Source organism: Pinus tabuliformis, chromosome 3_1 (assembly GCF_031772625.1).
Source record: "Pinus tabuliformis cultivar Carrire ecotype Pingquan chromosome 3_1, CPIR1, whole genome shotgun sequence".
Taxonomy (NCBI): domain Eukaryota; kingdom Viridiplantae; phylum Streptophyta; class Pinopsida; order Pinales; family Pinaceae; genus Pinus; species Pinus tabuliformis.
The window spans coordinates 748,212,609-748,232,454 of record NC_142301.1 but is presented as its reverse complement, the minus strand read 5'-3'; the positions used below and the strand labels follow the sequence as shown (position 1 = coordinate 748,232,454).

Below are 19,846 nucleotides of genomic sequence, written 5' to 3'. Positions count from 1 at the left end.
TTGCCTTTGATCAAGTTTCCCACTTCTGGTTGCCTTCGAAATTGGTTCTTTTCAGTGGTATAACACGATGTGCGCTGAGACACAGTCTCTGTTTTCAAAAAGGGTTTCCAGCTTGGATAGTCTCTTCAGGTAAGCGCATATTCGTTTTAGGTGTTAAACTTAAATAGTTTCTGAGTTTTATAGCTTTTCTCTTGTTTTGTCATCACATACTCATCTTGTTTTCTACTTGAATGTGCAGCCCTGGTTGGCTATGGTGTGGGTCTTCGGAGTCATGCCGAATTGCGGTTGGGTCTACCAGTTTCTTGGTGCCCACTAAAAAGTATGTGTTTGTTTGTCGAACTAGGCTAGGGATATTAGTTAACATCCTTCATCTGTGAACTGGACGGAATACTATCCCTGTAATGTATTTTTAAAAGGTTTCTCTGGCCTAAGGCTGAGGGTTTTGTTATAATAACTCAGAGGGACTGGGCCGAACTTAGAGGAATAATTCCTCGTTTTCAAAATTTTGGTTTTGGTTATGAAATTGCAGTTTTGTTGCCAAGAATGTGCTTGTGTTAAGTTATTGATCTATTAAAGCCACGAGACTAGGGTTTCTGTGATGGGCATTAAGGGCACGAGGCCCAACGGCCGCAGAGTACATACTCATTTATTCGTGGGTGGCGGGAGATAGATATTAGGACCCTCATTCTTATGAAAAGTGGGAGACATATGCGGGAAATAGCAGGAAACAGCAGGCTAGGCCATCTTAAAATGGAAACAAGACCGCTGAAACCATCAGAACTTTTTTGGTGTAGAGGCTAAAAATCTTTTTGGCGCTAAATTGTTTTAGTTTTTATATGTTGGGGCTTTCACTGTTATTTTGCAAAGGAACTCGAAGCTGAGCTAGAAGTTTCAAGGAAGACAGCAAAGGGTTTATTTTCCACAGGTATTTTCCGTTCAATTTGATGTATTTCCCTTGCAAAGATGTTGGCCTTAAGAAGTATGCTCTACCACGAATTTAAAGAGTTTTTAGCTGCACTATCTCTAACTTCAAATAAAAAGCAGGATCTGTGATAATCTGATTTCTTCATATTGAAGAAATGTTTTGCAAAAGTTGTCTTTCCTACGCCACCTAACCCCACTATCCCCAATATCTAAGATTTCCCCCTTTGCTGTTGCTGCAACAGGACTGTCTCTTCAAAATCTTGAAGCTTAAAATTCAAGCCTGTTGGATAGTCAGCCATGGGAAACTCTGTCTTTTTCACTATTTCTGACAGACATTTAACCCTTTCGTCTTGAATTTGAGTGTAAATTTAGGGAAATAATGTTTATTAGGGCATAGTGTTGTTTCTCTTTGTAAATTTATTAAATAACCTGGTGTTATATGGAATCTCGTTACATATAACATAGTTTTGGGCTCTCATTGTTAGGTTGGACATGGAAGCCTGGTTCGATATGCTAAAAACGATCTATGAGGTTGAGATGACACTGAGTACATTGACTTTTAATCATTTAATGGTGGCCCATTTTACGCTCAATGGGTATAAAGAGATCATGAGGATTTTCAGGTAAATGTTAGAGAAATTCCACGGCTTCGATCCACCTAATAAGTATGAGGAGGTCATGAAACGTTTCAAGGAAATGTTAGAAAAATGTCATGAGGCTGATCCTCCTACATATGCTACTACAGACCTCCAAAGCAGCACCCCCCAGAATCCCGCGTGTCCTCTTGAAAGGTTTCGATGGAGTTGGCTGTTTTTGGATGTGTTTTGTTCATCTTACCTTATTGTTGAGTCAACAAGTTCTTTCTTGTGTTTCCAGCAGTACTCGATTTATTTCCATGGAAGAAACTTATAATTTGCTACAGTTGAATTGTGGATTACGAGACAAATTTGTGATAATCCAATTTACTATCTCAATCTAAATTTTCGGTGGCTTTTCTCCATTATTATTGGCCCCTCGAAGGGTATTGAGGTTTCGTTTTGTTTATCAATGGGAACCTTGTATTCTGGGGACCTTTATACTTACATAACTACTCATTCTCAATTTGTTGTGTGTTTTTTCTGTAGTTTGCTCATAAACCCATTCTAAAAGTTTAGGTTGCACCAATTTTGTGGCCTCTCGGTATTCCATGAGTTCAACACAAAATGGGCAGAATTGAAGTTGGTAGTACATGGAAGGTCTATTCCCATCTTTATTTTCGTCTCTCAGGATGGTTATGTATAGATGGAAAAAATGGTTTATGAAGTTTTCTGGACAATGGAGAGGAGGAGAGCTTCAAAGATGCAACAATCTGCACGCAGTGGTTTCTGAGAAAAGAATTGTTTTAAATGATGCCATATTTCCCTCTTTCAAACCTCTTCCCACACTTCTCATGCAAGATATGCTTGTAAGTTCCTTTATATGTTCAAACTAAACAACATAGCATTTTATATTTAAGTATTGTAACCATGATTTGGGTTTTCAATTTTATGTCATCAGCGCCTCTCTAGGCACTTGGGTTTTCTTTGAAGTGCATTTCTATAAATTAACATATACATTAGCCAAATCTATTTAAATTTAGGTTGGATATTTAGAGTTACAATAATGCATACATCGACCATTTGTGTGAACTCAAGATAGATATTCATCCTCGAGTTTCCTATGTCTAGGTGCATTCTAGATCTTGATTTACATGAGATTGTGTTAGTTCCCTTATTTAATGTGCCATGAAAGAGATGATGGCTCATCCCATTTCCATGAATGTTGTAGAAGGAACCTAGGCTCTTTTGGTGCAAACATCATATTGGTTAGATGTATCTGAGTTTACAAATTTTCTAACATGGATATGAAATTTCACTTGGGAATGGGAAAAATGTAAATTTATTTCAACCTGAAGATAGTGTTAATCCCCAAATACAAGGAAGGAATTCACTGTCTTTTTTATTCTTAGGACTATTGGATTTTGTCTCTTGAAATTGATTTCTGAAACTAGTTCCGATCTCAAATTTTTTTATTAAATTCCTTGGAATATTATGGAGGATATTTATAAAAAAATTTGAGTACAATCAGAGCTAAATTTATTAGTGAAATTCATACTGGAAGATTACTACAAGTTTCCCTATCTCATTTTTCTAACATATGGGTTCACAATATTCTCCATACTTTTACTCATGTTATCATCTAGTTTTTTCTTAAAACATTTGGCCTCAAAGTACCTATTTCTCTATCTATCACTAGGTAGTGAATTTAGGTCACCTAGTCTAGATTTGGGGGACATATATTTCAATAGTATGGAAATATTGATTGAGTTAGGTGCTTGTCTTTTCATTGTATCTATTTTCAATGTTTAGAACTTAGTGACATCAACATTATCATTTTGGTACTAGTTGTTTTGTATGCAATAGTCTTGATATATACTCTTTTCCATTCCTAGTAGAGTAGTGCAAAGGTTTCAACATGTTTACACCAAATATATTTGTCAATTTTAAAAGGTATGGGGCCACATGAAAAACAGGGTTAAAATCTCATCTTTTTTCAATGTTTTGCAAAAGTTGTCTTTCCTACGCCACCTAACCCCACTATCCCTAATATCTGAGATTTCCCCCTTTGCTGTTGCTACAACATGACTGCCTCTTCAAAATCTTGAAGCTTAAAATTCAAGCCTGTTGGATAGTCGACCACGGGCAACTTTGGCTTTTTCACTATTTCCAACAGACATTTAACCACCTTATCTAGCAGCTCCATCTCCAACTCCTTGCTAGTTATTCAGAAGAAAATAAATATAACAGTGAGAAACAAACGTCTATGTCTATTTATCAAACATAAAATACTATCATTGATAGTGAAGGTTGAGTTTTCACCCAGTATTGCACGCCTCCAGCTCGAAACCACTAATGTCTGCAACACGAAAAAGTGAATTTCTCCAATCTTCAATAGCCTTGGAGTCAAAGCGTGGCTTCTCTTCATTAGTTTGAGTCACTTGATATCCACCATTCTAGGAGATGCACTGGGATGATCTTTTGCTTGGATATGTGATCATGTGTTTGGCACTAGAATCTAATTCGTTAGCATGAAATAGGTTCGAGAGGGGTGTTATGGAGATATGATTGATTCTCCTCTGAACATCTCAAATCTGCATAAATCTGCGTATAGGTATAATACCAAGCCATGATATTTGTAGCTTAGGTCTTTGAGAAGTATGAGGCATGAAATTGGCATTATTTGGTTTAATCCCACACCAACATTTACTCATGAATTGATGAAACCAGAGCTCATGGGCATTCATTGCATTATCATTCATTTGAATTCACTTATTCCATGTGTGGTTAACTATATTGGAGGGTTAAACATAATTCTGAGTTTTTATACCCTCTCTGCCACCAATGCTCTACATTATTTTATGTCTTTTCATTTTCCAAGCATATTTTAGGGTTCTTTATTGCATATTGGTGCTCTTCTAAGGCAACACACCATATCGCTTCATCTACCATAATAATTCTTTGGACTCCGATTAGTAGTTTCCATGCATGCTTAATATGCTTCATATGCATTGCTTTTCAAATGTTGATTTCACAGTTTAATATAAACTGGTGATAATTTATTTAAATATTTTATATACAAAATGATGCTTGTTTTTTAGGAACACTGTTTATTTTTTGAGCACCATATATGGAACCTCGTTGGTTTCAATCCATAATTGCAGAGAGTCAACCAACCATACTTTCATTTAATTTTCTAAAATCTCTCGCTTTAATCCAACTTCCGAATGTTGCTATATAAATGATCGAATAGACACTAACTGTGGCAACAAACTATCTTGAGGCATTATCTGGGCAGCGAATCAGCCCTGAGACATTATCTGAGGCATTGGCCTATCTCTAAGGCATTATCTATAGTAGCACATTAAATCTGAGGCTTCACTGTGGCAGCAATATGTCTATGAAGTAATTCTGGGATAGAAAGATACCTCTAAGGCACTGTTGATGACAATAAATCATCCTTGAGGTATCAATTGTGGCAGCGAACCACCTATAAGGAATTGTTTGTGGCAATGAATCACCCCTAAGGTTTTTATGTGGCAGGAAATCATCTTGAGGTATGGTCTGGGGTTTTGAGGCAAGCAAGGTCTAGTTTGGAGTTGATTGCGGCTGCAATGAGACAGTGAAGTAATGTTTATAGGCAGCAAGGAGATATTATACAGAGATTACTTTGCATTATGCGACAACAATTTAAGACAGTGCATTACCCTTTGTAATATAATACAAAGAACTCTTCAGTGAAATTAGTATTACATGCATAGAAGTTTAAACCAACATATTTTAGAATAATTTTATGGTTTTACACGTTGTCATATATTTCAACATTTATTTATGTAATGATCCTAACGAGTGTCCACAAACTTTTCTTCGTAGATTTCTATTACATTATTCTATACAAAATGGCAGACCATGTATTTATGTTGCTTTTGGTATTTGTATTATTTATGTTGTTGATTTAGTTAGAGGTTGGATTTGTTTTTAGAAATAAATTTAAAATGATACTTCAAAAGTTTGTTTGTGACTAGTTAAATGCTTGTCAGAAACACTCTGATAAGCTTGCCTCAAAGTGTTGGACAGATCTTCAATGCTTACTCAACACATATTTGGTGTTACCAATTCTATTTTCTTATCGGTTTTTTGATCAAGGTTTTCTTATTTTTATGTTATTATGTGTTTTTTTAAGAATGTACCCATGGGTGTTACTGATGCTACTATGGGGGGTTCAATGATATTCACTACTTTCATGGAAATGTTAACAAATGCACGAGGGCAAGACGCTGCTATGATGATGCATGAGGTAAGATTGAATATTGTCTTTTATATGTTCAATTATCTTATATTCCTTATTATATTATGCTAATTTATGTTTGTGGAATGCAGGCAATTGCTAAAGTCATTCCAACCCCTATAACACCTTATAAAACATCTAAGGTAATGATAGTGGTAAAACTTGTACATACTTGTGCTTCATGAAACTTCACATATATGGTCATTGATTCAGCTTTATATAATTCGAAGGCTTCCGTCCGGCGATTTTTCTGAAACGAGGGTTTCGACAACCATGGCCGCCGTTCAAAATCCGTCTGTCGTCGGCGTTGTAAGAGATGGCCAGGCGCTATCTAGTAACATTGGTTACAGGAATTCCAAGTGTGACAGTCTTCTCTCAGACATGGACGCGATTTCTAACTGTGATTTTCTGGAAAGTGCGATGTCTCCTCCGTCGGCCTGCAAGTGGGAGGAGCTGCCATGGCTGAAGGCCAAGAGTTATTACAGCCTCGCTGCTTTTGTGGCCAACAAGCTGGAGCTCTCGTTGAGGCTCTCAGGGCTTCATTCTCACGGCAAGAAACGAAGTTCCAGGATGAACTCTATGGCGATTAGCCATGAAGTGCACAAAAATGGAAGAGATTTCGCAGGGATTGCTTCAATTGTGTTCTGGAGGAAGAAAGCCTGCGTCGATTGGTGGTCTAAGGTGAACGAGACGACCAGAGCTGAAGCATTTAAGCTTGCCATTGCAAAGGTCGCCAAATCTGAGGAGGATGCGGGGCATATGTTTGACAAAACACACCTTCGAGATTTTATCCCAATCAGGGGCCTATGCTCTGTTTCAGCTCAAACGGAATGCGATGGAAAGGTTTTAAGTCTCCGGCTTAACTCCCAAGACCCAGCAGAGGCATGGCCTAAGCAAAACCTTGCAAATCTATCAACCGTGAGTCTCAGGAGTGCCTCCCTCCCAGACAGATGCGTGCTTACCAGTCTTCCGGGCCATCAGGGTCACAGTAGCCCGCAGAGAACAGAAATTTCAGAACCATTCCAGATTCTGATTGTACTCATATCCGGTAAGTCAATGCTGCTTTGGGTGAGATCTTCAGATCTGGTGCAGCACCTCAAGCTACTCCTGGAAAATAAGGCGGGGTTCCCGACAATCTTTCAGCGACTCCTTTATGAAGGTAAACAATTGGAGGATACCTGTCCCCTGTCCTGTTATAATATTCAAAGAAATGCCTCCATTACCCTGTCCATGCGTCTGAGAGGGGGTGCTGTTGGACAGTCCTCTTCAGCTGCAGCCTTTTCCTATAAAGATGCAGTCCATTCTCAGAAGCCCAAGGAAAGAGCTCCTCCTGCTCAAGCTCCCAAACCCTTCTTAGTGGACAAGCTGGACGAGTCCCCCACCATTGAAATATCACATCCCTTGTTGGATCAGCAACACCAGGTGTTTGCAGAGTTGGGCATCATTTGCAGGTTCAATGGTCTTTGGCCTAGTACAGCAGATCTGTACCAATGGATTCATGCAAATTGGACCAACAATTGCAAGGTTATCTTCTGTTCTAAAGGCTTCTTTATAACTCTGTTTGTTGATAGCGATGATTACCAAAAAGTCTTAACTGGAGGCCCTTGGTTTTGGAATTCTGCGGGTCTGTTCCTTACTCCGTGGTTCCCAGAGTTCGATCCCTCTACAACAGTCATCACCAAACTCCCGATCTGGGTTAGACTCCCTAACCTTCCGGCGCATCTTTGGAACTTTGTTGTATTTGAAGCTATCGACAATTCATTAGGTCGCTACCTCGACACAGATCCCTCACGAGGGCTAAAAGGAATTTATACCTTCGCCAGAATCTGCGCAGAAATAGACATAAGTAGAGGACTTCCTGATCAGATCATTCTCAAAATAGGTGATTTCCATTGGACTCAACCTCTGGATTTCGAGAATACAGCATTTCGGTGCCGAAATTGTCATCTCACAGGGCACCTTCAAAGTTCGTGTCCTTCATTGCCTTTCCAAAAAAAGAAAGCTAAATCCAAGCCAAAATCCAAAAGCTGGAAACCTCATGATCCTCCCCCAATGGATGTTTTTTCCAGCTCAGATGAAGAGGACGAGGAGGAAGATGAGGAAGTCATGGACGAAATGCCAGAACAGGTTTCTCCTTCAGCGCGTCACGAGGAAGCAACAGTCCCTCCCGTCTCTCAGAAACGAACTCATGAGTCTTCTCCTTCAGATTCAGACAAGGAGCTTTCGCCTCCAGCCCAACACAGTTTACAAATCGTTCTTGACCAACAAGATCCAACTGGTTGGGTCAAAGTCGGCAAAAAGAAAGGGAAAAAAGGTCGACCAAATGATTCCACCCTCGTTGTGTAGAATCTTTGGTTTGGACCGGACTTCCTTCTTCTTCTGGTTCTGTTTGTTCAGCTCTGCTCTAGTCTCTTCTTCTCTTGGGAGCCGAGGTGGATATTTCTCCTTTCCGGCTGCCCTGACAGTCTTGTGGTTCTAAGCCGCCATGCGTGGTGGGCAGTCTATTCTTTTTAGTTTCCTGAAGCTAGGCCTGCTGTTTAGCGGCCCGTTTTTCTGCAGTTTTGCAGAAGTTTTGTACTATATTTTCCTTTAATACAAACGCTCACTTACACAAAAAAAGATAGTGGTAAAACTTGTTCAATATTTTTGTGCATTTAGTTAACTTATTTCACTATATATATTTATTAATATTTGTGTTTTTACTAAGCGTGCATTTTGTTGGCATGCAGGATTCATTTATTCCCCTCAATACAACCAACGTTGGCATGCAGGGATCATTAATGCCCCCATATACATCTAATGTTATGCAAGATGTAAGATTCAACCATTTATTTATGTGAGTTTGATTATGTTATTTGTTGAGAAATCTAGGGAATATATTTAATAAAGTTTTTGCAAGACGACTCCATGATTTATGAGGTGTTACAAAGAGCTACATCGTGCCTTCAAATGGATCACCCCATCTGTTTTTTTCTTCTTGTACATACAATACTATTTTAACAAGTAACCCAAACAATATGTTATTCCAAAACATGATGTGAAGTTACTTTTTTAGGGTTTTTATGTAATCAAGAGGCCTTTTTAGGGTTTCTTAAATTCAAACATTAGATCATAATCTTTTCCCTTTATGTCATTCTAGAGTTTATCCCATGCCCTAGAAATCAAATCATAGGGAACAAATACCTTAAGATTATGGTTTCTAAATACTAGGGTATTTCTTAAAATATAGACCCATAAATTCAACCCTACTACATCTTATGATGGACCCTTTAAAAGAAAATTATTATACATACCTCATGGACACCTATCTGTACTGATTAGTATTTTGGTTGCCATGATTATTTGCAACTTTACACTACATTTCGTTGATCATTTTCCACCTTCATGACCTTCTTTTAATGAGTCTTCCGAGATATTGTCATTCTATAATGGGACTTGCTTCTTCATGTGTTCATGAAACCCATGCCTCAGTCATAACAAAAATAATCTTCTTTTTCCTTTTTTTACATAAATTACATAGAATTGTGATTAGATATGTGATTATGAAGACCGAACCTAGTTACATATTTCAACATTATTCATCTGTTATTCCATCTTATTATTTATATTTGTGCCTTGCAGGATGTTTCTAGGGTGATTCCAACAAGTATACAATCTATTGGTATAGAGGGTCATGTTATGCCATCTACACCTAGACCAGAACCCCATAACATGCCCTTTACACAATCTATTGGTATAGAGGGTCATGTTATGCCATCTACACCTAGACCAGAACCCCATAACATGCCCTTTACACAATCTGTTGGTATATAGGGTCATGTTATGCCATCTACACCTAGACTAGAACCCCATAACATGCCCTTTACACAATATGTCGGTATAGAGGGTCATGTTATGCCATCTACACCTAGACCAGAACCCCATAACATGCCCTCTACATAAAATGTGGGTCTAGTTAGCGTTCTCCCACTAGGACCAGAACAAGTTTCTTTGAGGAGTCTTATAGACTCACAAACAAGAATGTTAAGGCTCCTACCAAATATTCCTGCAAATGTTCAAATCAAACAAGAAATAATTGAACAAATTTAGTTATGGGAAATGTCATTGTTGGAGAGTGTAGCTCCTACAAGAGATCAACAGGTAATTTTTTTTTTTTTTTTATAATTTCAATTGTTATGTTTAGGATCATTATTTTAGATATGAAAAATAGTTTCATATTTTGCTTGGGTTCTTAATAGTTTCACAATTTCATTGTAAATGTAGGAAGTAAGTGACACAGTGCCTAATGTATCTATAAGGGAACCTTCCTCAATCCCCAAGACTACAACAATATCATCAGTGACCACAAAAGGAATGCAAGAAGTTACAATCTTGCTCACTTCAGAAGGAAATGTCTTGAAGGATGAAACATGGCTGAAATTTTATCACTTTATTTTTCGTCGTGCAGAAGAATTATTTGGAAATACCATCCAAATGGATTGGAGGAAACAAGCCAATGCCAAAAAAGAGGAACTATTTAAAGATGTAGTAATAGCATTTGGTAATCCTGGATTTGATAAGGAACTTATTTTACAGATTGCAAGTAAATACATGCACTCAAAGAGGTCCAATTTAAGGACAAAGTTGACAAAAAACTTGATGTATCCACGTTCAGCTTGGATCACAGACCAAGTGACGTGGGATGAACTTATGAAAGATGCCAAGTTTAAGAGGAAAGTCCTTAGAAATCCAAACTATACGCCATCTACACAAGGAGGAGCTAAGAGACGCCTACGAGATACAAGAAAAGCAACCCAAGCTAGGGTGTCAAAAATTGGATCTCACAAATTAGGCTCTGGTGGATATAATAGTATTCGTGGTGGTATGGTAAGTGATATTTCCATCTATTATATTTTCTATTTTAGGCAAAGTAACCATGGTCACGTTGAATTAATTGTATCTTATTAGTTATTTTACCTTATAGATATGATTATCTTTGTTAATGTAGGTTCACCAGTTTCAAAAGGAAGCTTCAGAGGAAGACCTAAAATATGTTGTATTACATGGTTCCCAAGGTCTTCGCCAACACATGATAAATCGAGGGGAAAAAATAATTACTGGTTATGGATCCGAGGTTAGTTGTTTATAATATTATATGAATAATGCAATAAATCAATTGGAGGTTTTAAAGTTATTATAACAAGTTAAAGTGTGTTGTGTATAGGAATTAGGTGAAACATTTGGGAGTGAGCATGGGGAGGAGATACAAGCACATGATGATTTGCTTGTTGCACAAAATCATCCAATAGTCATTCCTGAACCTTGGCAGGAAACCATTGTTGAATTTCAGTGAATGGGAGATAGAAATAATGAGGAGGGTGTTCAATGTGATGAGCATTCCACACCCACAATTAATGTAGCGCCTCCCAAAAAGAGGACAAAAAGGATTGATATGTGTTAAATTTTAATAACTTGAACGTGCATCGCTCTAGCTTCTAAGGAGCACACTAGGTTGTGAGGGTCCAAACATAAACTAATTATGTGTGCAACAAAACAAATTTTGAAGATACTTTTTTTTTTTGATGAGTACTTACATATTAAAGGCATCACTAAGATTGTTGCAGGTCCTAACTTGTATTATTTGTTTGATTATGATCAATTTGATATGCTTATATTTGTGTTGTACGTAGATGACCTGGTCCTAAAAGTTAGTTAAAAAAATTCTATCCCATGGTGCAAGAAGAAACTGGCAAGTGAAGTTGACATGAAGGATATACACCTCATGTGTTATTTCTTGGTCTTGGAGGTTTGGCTGAGTTGAGGTGAGGTGGTCCTCGAATAGGCGTAAGTAAGCAATTGAGATTCTGAAGAAGTTTCGGATAATGGACAATAAACCATAGGCTACTTTTATGATACATATTTTGAAGTTGTCAGTAGATTAAGATTCAAATTTGGTTGATTCGTCAGCGTACAAAAACTATATAGGTTCCCTAACATATTTGGTAGAATTTAGCAGTCAAATTGTTGTGTTCATGAGATCCCTTGTCTCACAAACAAGGGGGGCTTAGACACCAATTTATTGTCCAGCTTGGCTGCTAATATATGGTTGAGCTGAGGTTGCTGCAAATATGCTCCATGGTCTGAGGCATGAGAGGTACTTAAAGGGCACACTGGCACAGTGCTTTGAGCTGCTGCATGCTTTAGTGGATTTTGACAGGGCCAGAGATGCAGGTGGTAGGAAGAGTGATTCATGGTTTTGTTTCAGCTTGGGTTCAAATATAATATCTTTGTAAGGATGGGATACCCATGTGTGCAAGTTGAAGAAGTCCCTTTCTGGGCTAAAGTAGCCTCTTGTGCTTGGTACTCATGGATTTATGAGTACTTACAGATTATGGGCATCACTAAGACTGTTGCAGGTCCTAAATTTTATTATTTGTTTGATTATGATAAATTTGATATGATTATATTTGTGTTGTATGTAGATTACCTGGTTCTAACAGTTAGTTTAAAAAAATCTATCCCATGGTGCAATAAGAAACTGGCAATAGAAGTTGACATGTATTATTTCTTGGTCTTGGAGGTTTGGCTGAGTTGAGGTGAGTTGGTCCTCGAACATGGGTAAGTAAGCAATTGAGATTCTGAAGAAGTTTCAGATAATGGAAAATAAACCCTAGGCTAATTTTATGATACATATTTTGAAGTTTTTAGTAGATTCAGATTTAGATTTGGTTGATTCGTCAATGTACAAAAAGTAGATAGGTTCCATAACATGTATGGTATAATCTAGCAGTGAAATTGCTATGTGGATGAGATCCCAATACACTATCCTAGTCATCCCAGCTGTATAATGCATAGTTGTACCGTTGTAACACTAACATAGGCACCAGAAGCTATGCTACTAGAAAGGATTGAAAGTAAAGTAGGATGCTAAGACCTTAATGTCTTTGCATGTCAAACACTACGCTGATACTTATTTCATTATTTACTTTTTAACCATCATATGCTGACCATTTTCGATGATGCCAAATTGAATGCTCTTTTTCCTGTTTCCTAGGGCATATTACCAAAGATCCTAGAAGAGTTACTAGCTGCCAGGAAAAGAGCCAAGGCAGACCTAAAGGTGGTGAAGTAAGTGCTTCCTATGTTCATGTTACATGCTTGTATTTTTTCCACTTAGCATCTCAGTTTTTAACTTCCTGTAATCTTGTTTAGGAGGCTAAAGATCCTTTTGAAAAGGCTATCTTGGATGGCCGACAATTGGCTTTGAAGGTAATTACAGCTTTGTCAAGTTTGTATTAATTATGGCTTGGACATGGAATAAAAGTAAAACTAGGTATGCTGGTGAAACACATAAAATAGTTTTGACTGTGTGCACTTGCAGATAAGTGCGAATTCAGTTTATGGGTTTACTAGTGCCACTGTTGGGAAATTGCCCTGTTTGGAGATTTCGTCGAGTGTGACGAGCTATGGTAATTTCACAGTTCTTCCATGGAAAAAAAAAATTAAATCCATGGACACCTTGATTCTCCCCTTGTTTTTCCTAGTTGTAATGTTATTGGTGCTTCTTTTACTTACAAGATAGAGATGCTTGCAGTCCTCTCTTATTCTATATATGCATGTATCAGCCATTCACATTTATTATTTTTGGGCATCAATTATATCCATGTAATACATTTCTTCCTCCTGGCATAATGTTTTTGGTATGAACTGTAATTGAAAATCTTGTACAAATAAGATCGAGTTCTTGAATTGCATTAATTAGTCATGTGTACTTGTACAACTAAGATGATATGCTTAGGCCCTCTTATTATATTTTGATTACAAGTGCATTTTGATCTTTTGACATATTCTATGTTCCATCAGACAATATCAATTTTACGTATTGTTTTAAAATTTCATATCATTAATCATCTCATTTTTTTTCCACCTGTCAGGCCGTCAAATGATAGAGCATACAAAGAGGCTAGTCGAAGAAAGGTTCACAATAGTTGGTGGTTTTAGTACAATGCTGAGGTAGGCTATTATTTAGCAACTAAAGGCATTTGTAACCTTTGAACTGGATCAGTAATGACAGGAAGTACACTTGTATTGGTGATAGTCCAAGTTCTTGAAATCATAATGGGTGATCTGATCCTAACCAAGATTTCTACTGTAAATCTTGATATTATATTTTTATATTTGAATCTAGGTTGTATATGGAGATATAGATTCAGTTATGATACAGTTTGGTGTACCAAATATAGAAGAGGCCATGACGCTAGGGATGGAAGCCTCATATTATATTAGTGGTACATTTACAAAGGTACAATGTCAAGAATTTTAAATATCCGTGAAGCCTCTAGAGTTGTTAATGATGTTTTTGTAGGGATGAATGTTTTAATATCACCTTTCTTTTTAAAACTAATCTTCTTTTGACATTCCACTTCCATGAGATCTTTGTAAATATGCACAGGACAAGATGATTAGTTATGCTTTTATGTGGCTTATCTGCATCTGTTTGGTGCATCTTTGGCATCTAATCAGTGTGTTATTTAACATATGCTTTTATGCAGCCTATTAAACTAGAATTTGAAAAAATATACTACCCATTCTTGTTGATCAGCAAGAAAAGATATGCTGGGTTGTTGTGGAAAAATCCAGATGCTTATGACAAAATGGATACTAAAGGTGACAAACCTGATCTTTTTTTTTCAAAGACAGGCCTTAGTGTTTGTGAAGGCTCAAAATGCTCTTAGAAAAATAATTTATTTGATACCTTCTTAGTTATTAAATATTCCTGATCTTTTAAATATTCCATATCAACAGGCATTGAAACAGTGCGAAGGGACAATTGCCTACTGGTGAAGAACTTGGTTACAGAGTGCCTTCACAAAATACTCATTGATTGTGACATACCTGGTGCAGTGCAGTATGTCAAGAACACTATTTCTGACTTGTTAATGAACATAATGGATTTGTCACTTTTGGTGATAACTAAGGTGAGAACAATGAATCCTTCTGCATGTTTATGTCCAAATTTGTTTGACCATTTGTTACTTTTGAAATGGATAAAATATGATAGGGGGAAGAGGAGATTTACATTGCGAGCAAGTCACTTATTACATATTCCTGGTTTCAAGTGTTAGAAGTATATACTATATACCTAGTTGGGGTAGGCCATGGAAGTTTCGTTTTTAAGTCTGTCATGTTTCTTCTCCCTACATTCTGTACTTGGAAGGGATTCAGTCAATATTTATTGCTAGCAATGGGAGGAAGAAGTGTCAAGGGAGGCTCTTATACAATTGAAGAGAATCAAAACATGACAATATATAATATATCTGCATTTTTTAATCTCATGCTGAGAAAAATTGATTACTATTTAGCTGCGGCAGAAACATATGTTTGCAGGTCATATCCTTTATCAAGGCTATCAACATATTCTTAAGGGCATTGTTGTTTTCCTGTGCTAACAATCTCTTTGTTGAGTCAGGGTCTGACAAAGACTGGAGATGACTATGCAGTGAAGGCAGCACATGTGGAACTAGTTGAGCGCATGCGAAAGGTAAATACTGGAAATAACTTCTCAAAACAAGTATAATGAATGGTGCAATGCCTTCTGGTTCCATTTCAATCCTATCTCTCTATTTTTATTACTGCAGTGCATCTAAAGACTCTTGTAATATTTTGCTTTTTATTGACAATGAGTCCATTGTTGGATTTTTTAAATTGATGTCGTGTTTTAAAGCCAAGTTGCCCCTAGTTTACAAAGGGATGCTGCAACTGCTCCAACTGTGGGTGATCGTGTTCCATATGTCATCATAAAGGCTGCAAAAGGTGCCAAGGTAATAATTAACCCCTTCTGTGCTCAGCATAAGTCTCGATATTGCACTAAAAAATGGTTATTTTAATTATTTTGTTGTGTTTTAAAGCCAAGTTGCCCCTGGTTTACAGAGGGATGCTACAACTGCTCCAAATGTGGGTGATCGTGTTCCATATGTCATCATAAAGGATGAAAAAGGTGCCAAGTGTTGGAAATAATACTGAGAGGGGGGGTGAATCAGTATTATCAGATCAGATAAAACTTTTTCAATTTCATACTCAGATTCATACACGCAGCTTCAGTTAAGGATATCAGCGTATATACGCTACTTCGTTAAGGGAAACTAGCGTACATGCAGTAATCTTATGATTCAGTTAGCTTATCTTCAGTAAATGCATCAGAACATTATTAACCATATTAATAGTAAACAGGTGCAGTATAACAGAACAGATCATCACACATAAGGCACACACATGAACACCATGATATAAGGTGGAAACCCAATGTGGGTGAAAACCACCTGCTGCAATTTGTTTCTATCTTCCTTTAATAAGAAACTTCTTTTACAATGTACTGGTGCAGTCCTTTAGCAACACGCAGGCTACAACCTGCAGAGGGCTACAACTCTCTTAGCTCTTATACTAGCCGATCCATTTACTAGTACGTAGGTGCCTGCCTACAAAATGCTCCAACCTTTACTCGTTCTCCAGCTGCTCCTGGAAGGGAGGTACAACCCCCTGACTCTTGTACTAGCTGATATGTTTACCAGTACATAGGTGCTAGCCTACTGAACTCTACGATCTTCCCGGGACCACATTTCATACATTTTCATACTGGATCCATAAAACAACCTGCATCATCAATCTCTGAATCACCCAATACTGAATCACTGTAACCCTGTCAACAACATAGACAACATAACAGTAACCAGATCCAACTTCATCTTCAAATATCATACTTCACATTGTATACGCTACTTGGACAAACCCAACCTGCGTGTATACGCCCTTTCGCCAAAGACAACCTGCGTACAGATCTGCAAATCCTAACTTATAATTCCGCAGCTATATCAGACATCAAAACATACCCAGATCATAACAATAAACATGCGTCAATAGATCTAGTCTATCCAAAGTCAAACCATATGAAGATAATCATTCCAAGCCTTGAGATCCCGTTCCATAGTTCATCATCCTCCACATGAGTGAAACCATGGTTCAGATCACCAACCCATAACCAGCATTTGGATCTCACACTTCATCAGATATTCATTACTCACTCACACTCTTTGGCCTAATGATCTTCTCCTTATATAGGTTTAGGCCTTTCATAATACCACGGTCCAAAACCATAGTAAAACAATACCATCAACTCAATACTAGGGATCAACACGTCTGTCGAGATACTTTGGTCCTAAAAAACATAGGCTCAAGTACCGAGGACTAACTACCATGGACCAAAAGTAAGCTTTCCGACACGTACACTCTTTTCCGTTCATGAACCTGCGTGTATACCCTACTTGGTATATAGCGAACTTGCGTATACGTGACTTGGTATATAGCGAACCAGCGTGTATACGCGACTTGGGCTTAATGAACCTGCGTATATGAATTTTCTCTTCTTCTTATAGTCTGATCATCAATTCCTTGCTGCTGACCTTCTGCACTATGATTTGTCATCAGTGTGGTTTGCCATCAAGGACAACACTTGTCTCATAATGCCAACACCAAGGTAATAATTAACCCCTTCTGTGCTCAACATAAGTCTCGATATTGCACTAAAAAATGATTATTTTAATTATTTTGTTATGTTTTATTTGGAGGCATAATTTATAGAGGGATTATCGATATAATGACTAATGTGTTTACTTGGGCTCAGGCATATGAGAAATCTGAGGATCCAATTTACGTACTGGAGAATAACATCCCTATTGATCCACAATATTATCTGGATAATCAACTGAGCAAGGTGAAAGACGAAAGCATCATCACTTGCTGTTTATGCTCTTTTTGAAAATTTCACCTGTGTTTCAAATATATCTTGATAGATAGTAATTCTTTCCAGCTAAGTGTTTTTGATTAGTGCTTGTTTTTGCTCTGTAGCCGATGTTGCGAATATTTGAGCCCATTTTGAAGAATGCAATGAAGGAGCTTCTTCATGGTAGTCACACACGAGCAGTTTCCATATCAACTCCTTCAAATAGTGGAATTAAGAAATTTGTCAAGAAACAACTTAGTTGTATTGGTTGTAAAACACCTATCAGGTATTTAGTTAATACAAGTAGAGGGTGTCCTGCATGTGGTTTCCTTGCTTATAGTAGTGCACAATTGAGAGTAACTATTATTTCAGTTTGGCGCTTTAGAAAGCTACTAGGGTTCATCTTTTTGATGTGGAAAAATCTATGAGGTTGCATGATTCCATGCCTGCTCTCCTTGTAAGAAACTGTCTAGCTTTCTTATAATAAGAATGTCTGGTTAGGTTGCTTCATACTAAAATTCATGATGTTACTTGATTTCATGTTGCCATTGTAGCAAAGAAGATCAGACACTTTGTTCACATTGCAAAGGAAGAGAAGCAAAATTGTATCAGAAAACAGTTGCAAATGGTAAGCTGGTATTCTAATACCATTACTCTTTATTTGGAGAATTTAAAGTAGGCCTTGTGTCTATTGTTCTCACCTAGATTTTCTATCATATGACACTAATATTTGATCAATGTCAGTGAGGGAATTAGAAATTCTCTTTGGTAAACTATGGACACAATGTCAGCGGTGCCAAGGCTCTCTGCACCAATATGTTCTTTGCACAAGTATTTTGAATGCTATATTTCAAGTATTACATAGTATTACATTTTCATAACATGATTTAAATTTACATTATGGATGTATTTTGTAACATTTGTGTGATCATGTATTTGTTTTTAATTAATAGGATGTTTTTATTTTTATTTTTACAATTACTATCTCTTTTATACTTACATTGATGTACTATCCTTATTACAGTCGTGACTGCCCAATATTTTATTGTAGGAAGAAAGCTCAGAAAGACCTAACTGAAGTAGAGGTGCAACTAGAGCGCTGGCAGTTTTGAGGATGCTGCCTGTGTAGCTTGTAATTTTTTGTATTATCGAATATTTTTGTTTTCCTGAATTTTCTCTGGTGTATGTTTCTCTGATTAAATGGACTAGGGAATTTATTTGGTCCTTGAATTAGGATGAAAATTTTTGTATTATCGAATATTTTGCACTGGCAGTTTTGAGGATGCTGCCTGTGTAGCTTGTAATTTTTTGTATTATCAAATATTTTTGTTTTCCTGAATTTTCTCTGGTGTATGTTTCTATGATTTAATGGACCAAGGAATTTATTTCGTCCCTGAATCAGGATGAGCATGGTTTATTTATTGTACAGTAATTGTCAAGTCCTTGTTATTTAATGTTAACCAGTTCGATATATCTTTTCTCCTTGCAAATGAGATGGAGAAAAAGTTAAAATTTGATACATACTTCCCAAGGCACACCCTATAAATGCAATGTGCACGCATATCCCAAATTTTAGGAGAGCACACACTATAAAACATAGATTTGCAGGCTTACATATGTATGTCCAGACATGCATATAGTTGAATGGATGGATGGATGGATAGGTAGATAGAGATGGATACACAGATAGATTGGCAGGAGCAAATCCGAGACAATAGTTTGAGCAGATTTATTTTTTTAAAATAATTTTTGGCAGGAGCAAATCCGAGACAATAGTTTGAATTATGGGCATTTAATTTTTTTTAAATAATTTTTTGTATTGTCTCTAGAGAGACAATAGTTTGAATTATGGACATTTATTTTTTTTAAAATAATTTTTTATATTGTCTCTAGAGAGACAATAGTTTGAATTATGGACATTTATTTTTTTTTAAATAATTTTTTTTATTGTCTCTAGAGAGACAATAGTTTGAATTATGGACATTTATTTTTTTTTAAATAATTTTTTATATTGTCTCTAGAGAGACAATAGTTTGAATTATGGAATTGTCTCTAAAAAGACAAAAATGTAATTGTCTCTAAAGAGACACAAATGAAATTGTCTCTAGAGAGACAAATCAAATTGTCTTTATAGAGACAATAATAATGTGTTCTATATTGTCTTTATAGAGACAATAATAATGTGTTCTATATTGTCTTTATAGAGACAAATTTTTGAGACATTATATTTTGAGACACACGCTTAGAGACAATATTTAAGACAATATTTGAGTTTCTTTTTGTCTCAAGTTAAGACAATTGACT

The 19,846-nt window shown here is 36.8% G+C and overlaps 1 protein-coding gene across 1 annotated transcript in view; it reads left to right on the top strand.

Annotated features, from left to right (window-relative positions):
- Positions 1-11,894: 11,894 nt before the first annotated feature.
- The window catches only part of LOC149189530 (DNA polymerase delta catalytic subunit-like), a 42,473-nt gene continuing 34,521 nt past the window's right edge, over positions 11,895-19,846 (top strand). The window contains exons 1-13 of the mRNA XM_089410265.1: positions 11,895-11,997; positions 12,249-12,346; positions 12,821-12,886; positions 12,979-13,035; positions 13,148-13,235; positions 13,701-13,753; positions 13,955-14,068; positions 14,319-14,433; positions 14,572-14,744; positions 15,236-15,307; positions 17,444-17,533; positions 17,668-17,828; positions 18,097-18,170. Coding sequence (XP_089266391.1) covers positions 11,895-11,997; positions 12,249-12,346; positions 12,821-12,886; positions 12,979-13,035; positions 13,148-13,235; positions 13,701-13,753; positions 13,955-14,068; positions 14,319-14,433; positions 14,572-14,744; positions 15,236-15,307; positions 17,444-17,533; positions 17,668-17,828; positions 18,097-18,170 — 1,264 coding nt within the window. The remainder of the gene's footprint in view (positions 11,998-12,248; positions 12,347-12,820; positions 12,887-12,978; positions 13,036-13,147; positions 13,236-13,700; positions 13,754-13,954; positions 14,069-14,318; positions 14,434-14,571; positions 14,745-15,235; positions 15,308-17,443; positions 17,534-17,667; positions 17,829-18,096; positions 18,171-19,846) is intronic.